A 9,892-nucleotide genomic window follows, 5' to 3' on the forward strand; every position below is an offset into this window, starting at 1 on the left:
ACTCTTAAGTGGTTGAGTTGCCACTAGGGGTCTGAGATGGACTGAGAAGACAGAACACACAGAGAACACAGCTGTCCTCCTCCCCCACCCCCACCTGAGTGTTATTCTCAGTTATAAGGTGTAACAGGTTTAGTCATAAATATACAAAGGAAACAAAGGCAAAAAAACAAAAAACAAAACTGTGCAAAATGTTGGACTAAAAGGCAGATATTTGTGTGTGACTTTTGGAGAAAATATTAAATATATTCAGCTGGTGAGTGCATGCGACCCCCCCCCACCCCACCCCCGCAAAAAAAATTTAAATTACGGTGGGATTGAACAATTCGTTTATTATATTAACAATCACGCAATGCAACGATGGAGGGTGGGGGGTGGGGTGCGCTCCTCTCAGACCAAGCTGTTAATGACAGAGCGGGTTGTGTGTGTGCGTGTGTGTAAAAACCGGTGTTGTCTGCAGACAGTGGCGAAGAGGAGAAGGGTGCAAGCTCAACATTACCTCAGGCTCTGAGACATAAATTAACTTAAAGCTGCTGAGTTTCTGATTTAAAATTTTTCGTCTGTATTCATGATGCAAATGAGGAAATTTTATGTAATTTACAGACAATCAGGACAAGGTGACAACATTAGTATGTTGAAAGTGAACTTATCTTAGGACTTTCACAGTTTTATTTTGACATTTCTCCAACAATACCCTTGAACATGAAATACGAGGCAGTGATTGGTCCATGTCTGGTTTTTTCTAACGATGTCATCCAGGATCAGCTTTGCGGCACAGCCAAGTGTCGCAAATCAGCTCTAAGACTGACACTTAAGAATTACTCCTACACTTCACTTAAARTAAGACTGAGAGGCTTGATAACTGACATTTACTCTCAGCTTTTAACTAAGAATTTTTTTACAYTTAAGTCCACTCTTAGCAGCATTCTTAAGAGTAATTCTAAGAAGTTTGATAAATACGGGCCGAGRTCTCTGGTTACGCTTCAGTACTCACCCAGCTCTTGTGCCCATTTGATGGCCGTTCCCGTGTCGGCTGCGTTTCCCTCCGCCAGGTACACCACCTCTGAGCCCATCTTCCATCCCACCAGAGGATATAGACCTGCAACGAGGGGAGGARCTTCAGAAGGTCCGCCTGGACAAATGTGGGTAAAAGTGWGTGCGTGCTGCTCCTATACCTGCGACAGATGCATGTGGTTTGCTCCCAGTGTTGATGTCCATGAAGGTGCCTGTTCCCATGGTGATTTTCACATCGCCGACATCAAAGCAGCACTCTCCAAACATGGCCGCCTGCTGATCCGCCATCTACAATAGAAAGTCGGGGGTGGGGGGGTCTGAAAGTGTGTTTGTGGAAGCAGATCTGCAAGTTTAGGACAAAAAAACCAACCTGTACAGTCTGAGTTTTAAGATGTTTTAAATCTGCTACAGTTAATGAAAGGGCTAATCTGGATTATTTTTGAACAAGCATGTGGCTTAGTTGGATTAGGATTGTGTTGAATTCAGACTAACATTAATGGAAACAAGCTCTACCTGTGTTTCACTGGAGAAAAAACACTTTTTGAAAGAGAGTTGTTTCAGGAAGACGCCAGCTTCCAAAGAAAAGTGTCTGTTTTACAACTAAAGTTCAGAATATTGTTTTTACTTTGAGCTTTTCCAAAATCTGTCAACAAAATGTTGAATCAAAATTGATGATGACCTTTTGCAAATGACCTTTTGCAGACACCTGACATTTTTTAGGTTTTACAGTCTTCGAGGGATCCATGATTAGTTGTAACATTTGACTTTATTTGATAAACATGTATTTTAACTGTAAAATAAAGACTGTAAAAATACTGTAGGCTGTTTAGTTTTATCATTTTTAAACTAAAAGTTTAAAAATATATCACATGGACTGAGCCATTTTATTTACACACAACGCATTCTGGGTAAATGATGACGTGGATAGGTCCTCAGTGTGAGCGAGCTATATCCACCCTGAAGGTTAATCTTGGACAATATCTGACTATTGACTCTTTTAAATGAAACCAGAGAGCGYTGACAGAGAGGAGAAGGTAGAAATGACTCAGCCTGTAACTGAAAATATGGATGGAGGACCTCAGTTTTGCTTGTTAGTCTGTTGCTCTAGCGCCGCGCTAATACATATAAGGCAATAGCGTCTGTGCTAAAGCTAACAGGCTAAACTGAGGTTCTTCTTCCATGAGAGGTTTCTAGTAGCTCCGCCTCTAGGCAGGTTACAGAATGGTTAGAGGAAGGAGGGTTGCTGTATGACTTTCTGGTTCTAATCAGGCTGTGCATGGTTCTGACCGAAACATTTAGAGCAGCAACTTACTAGTATCATCGGACACCTCATTTTACAGAACGTTCGGTCCCAACTAAAACCACAGCCTGGAACCAGCAAATCTATCTAGTCCTACAGTTCAACATTTAAAGCAGTGGTTCCCAACCTTTTTACACTTGTGTACCCCCTGAGCCATTCTGCCATACCACTAGTACCCCTCTGTCAAACATAATGATGATTCTCCACAAAACTATAATGTACAACAGCTGATTATTAAACTAAAAATATTTATTTAACCCCCCTGTAATTTCATTGTGCTCTGTACAATGACAATAAAAGTCTAATCTAACCTAATCTAATCTCTTAATTTATACATTTATTTCTCAGGCAATTATAGTTTTTGCCTTGAAAGTGTGAACGTGAATAAGTAATTAAATAAATACACCAGGTAACGGCAGGTACAGGAAGCAGCATCTAAAATAAATTGTATTGTCCAAAATACATCAGAAACTCGTCCAAATGAACAAATTCCTTGAGATTCCAGTTCTTATACTGGATTCCATTTTGTTTTGTCAATTCCGCAATTCTGGCTGCATCTTCCGCATTGAGGAAATTATAGAGATCTACATATCCCAGTCCTATTTATTTATTTACATTTTTTACACATGTGGGAAATTTTTCCATGTAACCCCTGAACTCGAGTATCACTAGGGGTACGCGTACTCCTGGTTGGGAATCACTGATTTAAAGTAGAAAACAGAATTATTTAGAATAAAACAAGAACATAAAGGTGTTCCTACAGAATATAATAAAAATCTATTACATAGGCAAACATTGTTTTCCTTTAAGATGATTCTAAATTGAACACAGATTCTATTAACATCAGCAGATGTTAGATAATAATTATTATTATTTAATAAAAAGTAATCTGAACATACAGACTGAACTGGGCTGTTTTTGTTCCAACATGTTGCTGAACACCAAGTCCTGCCWGACCGGTCTTATTATCACCAGTCTTATCAGGAGGAACACACTGATTAGTGAAATCTTTCTTTTACAACATAACAGCTGCGACACGCTGGCAGAAAGCAGCCAGTGGGTCATCGTTCATTTACAGTAATAAGTCAGATAAGGATGGTACCAGGTCCACTCACCACAGACATAATGGGAATGGACACTCCAAAGATGGACGGGTCAGTGGAGCCGAAGTTATGTCTGATGGATCATGAAGGAGAAAACAGATCAGTTGTTGTCTCAGCTCGTCCATCAGGACAAACTGCAGGAAACTTTACATTTAGACATATTTAGACTCTGATCCTCCAACTGATGATGCGCAAATTTGTCCATTATATTTTTCCACTGAGATTTAAACAGCTTATATCAGTGAAGCATGTTAGTTTTCAAAAACAATTACATAAACAGTAAATCAATTATGTTTGAAAGACATTTCTAGTTCCCACAGTTCCTGAATGCAACAGCTTTTCCAGAGCTGTCAGTCATGATTCTGCACCACCTCTCATCTGAGGCCCCACCCCTTGCATTTGAAAATAACTGTAGTCTCTAAAATATATAGTGGTTAATGCAAATCCTTTAACTTTACATCACCGCCAGTTTTACAGTTCAGTTATTTTCACAAAAATATTTTAAAACTCCTGCCAGATTATTCATTTTAGGAATCATATYGCCCACCTCTCTTCATGACAGAGTTTTAGATGGAGATGATGTTGAGAAGTATAACTGCTTCAGTTAAACCTTAAAGTAGACATATCCTGTTTTTAAATCCTTCCTTTTCACATTTAAATTCTTCAGTTGGGTCTTTATAAAGTGGAACTACAAAGCTTTGGTCTGAATTCCTCCTTATTCTAACTTTACCAGCTCCTCTTTCACCACTTTTCTGCTGTGTGTCTCAAAGCAGCCGATTTTGTTAAGCCGGGTTCACACCAGACAAAGCAGCCAGTTTACATCCAAAGTCTATGGTGGATGCGCGTCTTGGAGCAGTGCGGCGTGTTTAGCCAGTTTAGCGCGGCGCGCAAGGTAAGCGATAGGATGCTGTTCGAGCGTTTTTAGTGCATGCGGTGCGTCCAAATCAGCCAAAAAAAATTAACTTTTGCTGCGCGACGTCAACCAATCAGACAGAATCCTTTTTCCATGTGACGGTTTCCTGAATGTTGCCCACTAACCTGAAACCGAAGGACAGGAGCTCTTTAGCTGAAATGGACCATCTGCAGTTTGTGTTCTGGCTGGAGATATCACCAGGGATGTGGGTCAGCAGCTCATTAAACTGACCGCGGTGTTAAATTGGGCTCAGGACAAAAAAATAGTTTGTCAGCTCGCAACTCCTGGAGCGATGAAACTAACTGAACAAACTGCCTCTAAATCATCTGGTGAATAAATACTCTGGTGTGCGCAATGTTTGCTTGCTCTTTAGCAAATAAAACAAAGTCATTTTCTTTATTTTATCTTTATTTCACCCGTCATTAAAGACACACTGGAAAAAACCAAGACGCTCCTTCTTCTGACGCGCGTCTAGTCTGTGTCTAGTTTGAACGTAGCGCGTCCAACTTGAGGCGCTGGGTGCATTTTTGCTGCTCAAAACGCATTTGGTGTGAATCCGGCTTTACTGTTCCTTTAAGATGCTTCAAGCCCCACCCCCCTCCAGCTTCCAGACTGGTCCACTTCAGTTTGAGAAAGGGGGTTAAGTTTTCTAGCTTGCAGAAATGTTTTTTGTAAAATTTAAAGAAAAGATGTCAATCATCCAGCCATTGTCCATGTTGGAACCAGAGTTTGACCCAGAACCAATGGAGAATGAAGACGAGGAAATTGTAGTTCGTCCAGACCTTATATGGTAATTCTGTCGCAGATAATGTGATGCTATAGTTCAGAAAATGTCATAGAAAACAAAGAAAACTGAACAGGTTGAAAAATCTGACTCAAACAGAATATAAAGATATCTTTTTAGCACTAGGAGAGATTAAATTAAACCTTTCTGCCTCATAGAGACTCAAAGTCTAAAAAAAAATAAATAAATGTATCTAACAGCTAAAGAAGTGGATTTTGCAGGATATGTCTACTTTTAAAGGGGCAATAAAGTAAAATCAACTTTTTTGAGTTTTATATCATGTTATAATGTTATAATCTCATAAAAAAAACATGCACAAAGCCTTGCTCTGACTCATTCATGCATGTTTRAGAAATCCTGCAGCGTTTTTAGGAAGCCATGCTGAGGAGCAAAACCTCAGCATTTCTGGTGGGGACCAGAAATGCCTTTTGTTATCAGAAACGCCTCTGGGACATGTCTTTCAGCCGAGCTTCCTCATCACGGAACACACCTCCCAACCCCACTCCCCACACTTGCAGGCTCTCGTCAGTAACAGAGCAAAGTGAAAGTGAAACAAACAGTCTGCTGCTCTCAACACTACTTCTCACTCAGAGAAGCTCTTTTCAGGTTCCAAATACCTTTGAAGAAATGTATTTTCAGATGCCAAGCAAAATGCATCATAGCRCGCACCAACCCYCCACACTGAACGGGACGGGACAGAAGCAGAAGGAGGTTCTTAAAGAGACAGAGGCCAATTTCAAGGTGTTTAGAAGAGGAAGTGATGAGAAGATAAATTTATTTTTTATTTAAACATAAAAACAGCATTTTAATAACAGCTAAAGATGACATACTGTATATACTTTATTATGGTATATATTTAAATGTATGCCTGAGAAACACATAATACTGCCCCTTTAAAACAACATCATGTACAAGCAGCTCAGAGTGATTCTACAGCGTCATATTTTAGCTCACTGTTTTAAAAAAGAATAAATTGCTGAGTTATAAACATTTTGTTTTAAGTAAAGTACCTTAGCAGTGGCAGCCATCTTAAAGTGATTCTGAAAGTTCATAATTTGTTGATGTACATTCAATGACTACTTTATAGAGTTTTATTAGATTGATCATGAGATATTTTGTCAACAGACACAAACGTGTAAAATAATTTTCACGTGAACAGCTAAGACTCTTGGCTATGTTCAGACTAGCCTTTAGCTCATCAGTACTGGCAGACAGAGCTTTCTACAACAGGTGATGATTCAGAACTTCTCCACAGAAGCCCCCTTCAAAAAGACACCGGTCCACTTACGGTCCATTTCCATCATATTCCCGGAACTGGTAGATTGTAGTGACGTCATTTTCCAACAGAACATATGAAACTGCATTCCAGTTAGCCGACAGGTGATTGTATTGTTGCCACTAACCTAGCTACAACACTGCTACAATATAAACAATGACAAAAAGAGAGCTCTACTACGTACGTCATGCAAATAAACATTGATTTTAATAAGTACAGTATTGCACAGAAAACACTACTTGTGCGAGTGATTAAACATGCACACAAAATTAAGAAAGATAATTAACAGTAAAAGTTATGGAGTTAATCAAAAAGAAAAATAAGTAGGTCCTCTGGACGGGTTCTTCTTTTAATGAAACATTTCGTCTCTCCTCTGAGAGACTTCTTCAGTCTGAGGAGATTCAGGTGAACTCAGCCTTATAAGCTCCACCTCCACATGGTGGACAAACAGGTTGGTCACATGCAAAAGAGGGCCATCAGCCAAACAATAGGTCATGCAATACCTGGATTACTGAGATGCATCAGGATATATGAACCACTTTGGCCAGGATTGCCTGAAACTAGTTCGAGAGTTTGAGCAAACAGCAAGAAAGAAGGCGGACTACAGAAACCATCTGAGATKTAACCTTCRTTGCAGACAGGGTGGCATCTTTCCTAGGAGCCTTCAACTCTGTTGATGGACAACTGGCAAGTAATATCCTACAGAGGGCACAGACCCAGCTTTTGAATGAACAAGTAAGACAGACCAACTTCACCATTGAAGCTGTATAAGTGAAGAAAAACCATTCATCATTAAACAGAGGTGGAGGTCTTCATGTCCAGTTGTCGCCCTCCTACAATGCTGTTATTGCAAGTATGACTCCGCACCCTGTGAGCAAAAAGGTGTAAATCAGGGCCTCAACGATAGTCAGGTGATGGAACACATGAACCTCTATGAACAATAGAGTCAATCAAGGCACTAACGACCTCTTGTTTGGCTGATGGTCCTCTGTTACATGTGACCAACCTGTTTGTCCACCATGTGGAGGCGGAGCCTATAACCTAATTTTACCTAATTTCCCTCTGGGATCAATAAAGTATTTTTGAATTGAATTGAATTGAATTGAATTGAATTGAATTGAATTGAATTGAATAAGGCTGAGTTCACCTGAAACTCCTCAAGGGCTCGACACACGGGGGGTGACAAACTACAGCGATTAATGGCTGTCATCGCAGCCAGGGTGAAACCTGACACACGGGACGTGATGGCGATTGCAGCGTTGCGAAACACGCTCTCAGGTCGCTTGTCTTCACAAAATTTGATTGGTTCTTCTGCTGCCTCTTGTAAAGGTTATTGGTGGTTCAGAAAAAAGGGGGGGGGCATTACAGACGTGTAAACTAAACAAATCTTGCAATGCTAATGATATTGAAAAACAAACGCACATCAAGATACAATTTTATCAGGAAAAATTTATCGGATAACTTCACCCTGGCACCAGCAAATTCCCACAAAACTGCCTTTTTTAGTAATCACTTGGTGAAGGTGTTAGCTAACTGCAGTGTGTAGCATACTCTCCGCTCATTGGTCAGTCAATGAAACTCTCGCTGATTGGTTGTACACTAAGCGACAGTGACAAAAGTTGAACATTTTTCAACTTTCATATGTCGCGTCGCAAGCTTGCGTGTGCACGTCTACGTGTACGAGCGCAAAATTTCACATGCACTATTTTCGCCGGTCGCTTAGCTGGAGGAGGGCAAGWGATTGTCACCTCATCGCACAGGCTCCATAGGAAATGAATGGAGAGCGAGCGACGTCGCCTCCTGTGTGTCGAGCCCTTCAGACTGGAGAAGTCTCTTGAAAGAGAGACAAAACATTTCATTAAAGAAGAACCTGTCCAGAGAACCTACTTATTCTTCTTCTTGATTTTTCTACCTGGATTACTGAGATGCATCAGGACATTATAGAGTTAACTTTCTAAAGCTGCGAGTAGCCGCCATCTTGAAATCAAAACTGGAGGCAGTTTCATTTCTTCCACTATATGAGTGGAATATTACCAGTGGAGGGGGCGTTCCAGTTTAAATCTACCAATGGGAACAGGGAAATTACCACTTCCCAGGACTACTGGAACACAGCATTAGTTGTGGCTTTTGGTTTCTCTGTTATCATTCTTGAATGAAAAACAACTTCACTGGTCTGAAGATTAGATCAGGGGTGGGTGGTCCTGGTCCTTGAGGAYCACTATCTGCAGGTTAAACTTGTTTCTCTGATCCAACACACCTGATTTGAATGAACAGGTGATTAACAGATGTTTGTAGAACTTGAAGAGGTAGTTCATTCGCTGAATCAGGTGTGTTGGGAGCAGAGAAATAGGTCAAGCATGCAGGATAGCGACCCCCCCCCCCCCCCCCCCAACACACACACACACACCCCACAGGACCAGGACTGCCCAGACCTGGATTAGTGCATACCTTACAGCGGAGACACTCACCCTGTGTTTTCAACTTTGGGGAAAATGGAGAGAGGCAGAGACACAAGAGAGCAGAGAAATCCACTCCAACACATCTGTGAAGTGAGTCACAACATGAATGTCATAAAGATAAACGTACAAACACACAGTAAAATGTAAACAACAACAAGTGCCAGACCTGATAGGAGTCAAAGATCCCCGTCGCACTGGCATTTGAGTAATCTGTGGCATGGACTCGTCCTAAAACACAAGTGACACTAATTATGTAACTAATGGCGAACCAAAAAATTCTCAAAGGATTAAAAACCGTGTTTATGTTCCTCCCTCAGAGGGGTGAACTGAAACATTCCTTCAAAATTCCTGCAATCAGTGATGCAAAACAAAACAAAAAAAAGGTAGGAGAACAAGGAGCACTGACATGTCCCATTTGATACTCTGCTAAATGAAACCCACAGCATGGATCAGATGCTGTGATTTGAAGCTGGAGGCTTCAAAGACCCTGAGCTGAAAGACGGAGGTGGTGAAGTAATTACTGCCACCAACCTTTTGTTAGCTTGAACAGGAGCCAGGTATCTATTGTTCCGAAGCAGCAGTTGCCTTCATCAATGGCTTGACGAACCTGAGAGAAAAAAAAAAGTGGAAGGGGGAGTGAAGCACATCCCTGCTGTGACTTAAWAACTCTAATTGTTTTAAAGCATAGATTTTTAATCTATGGGCCGCGGCCCAATTGTGGGCCGCAAGCGCCACCTTGAGGGCCTCAAAAGAACAACAGTTTTTAACATTGGGCCGCAGAGGGCTGCGGGACCGCATTCATTTTTAATAAGGTGCAATACACTTTCTCACCACTAGTAGCGGTAGTGCACCACTCAAATGTTAAACAACTTTAACATGTAGAAGAAACCTGCCGAGAGTGGAAAACTATTTTAAATTAAAAGTAGAAGCAAAAATGAAGGTAACCCATAAAAAAAAAAACACACCAACGTTTGTCATTAATATGAAGTGCAGCTTCTGTTTTTACCATGCAATATTTTAAAAGTTCAAAACATTATCAAATACAG

At 40.7% G+C, this 9,892-nt stretch overlaps 1 protein-coding gene across 2 annotated transcripts in view; it reads right to left on the reverse strand.

Annotated features, from left to right (window-relative positions):
- gk5 (glycerol kinase 5) overlaps window positions 1-9,892 on the reverse strand; it is a 28,776-nt gene that overhangs the window by 10,959 nt on the left and 7,925 nt on the right. For both annotated transcript variants that reach the window (XM_014023830.1, XM_014023829.1), the window contains 6 exons: window positions 9,378-9,453; window positions 9,013-9,074; window positions 8,856-8,929; window positions 3,427-3,487; window positions 1,173-1,299; window positions 992-1,096 (listed from right to left, as the gene is read on the reverse strand). In XM_014023830.1, the coding sequence (XP_013879284.1) occupies window positions 992-1,096; window positions 1,173-1,299; window positions 3,427-3,487; window positions 8,856-8,929; window positions 9,013-9,074; window positions 9,378-9,453 (505 nt within the window). The remainder of the gene's footprint in view (window positions 1-991; window positions 1,097-1,172; window positions 1,300-3,426; window positions 3,488-8,855; window positions 8,930-9,012; window positions 9,075-9,377; window positions 9,454-9,892) is intronic.

Source organism: Austrofundulus limnaeus, unplaced genomic scaffold (genome assembly GCF_001266775.1).
Source record: "Austrofundulus limnaeus strain Quisiro unplaced genomic scaffold, Austrofundulus_limnaeus-1.0 Scaffold392, whole genome shotgun sequence".
NCBI lineage: Eukaryota > Metazoa > Chordata > Actinopteri > Cyprinodontiformes > Rivulidae > Austrofundulus > Austrofundulus limnaeus.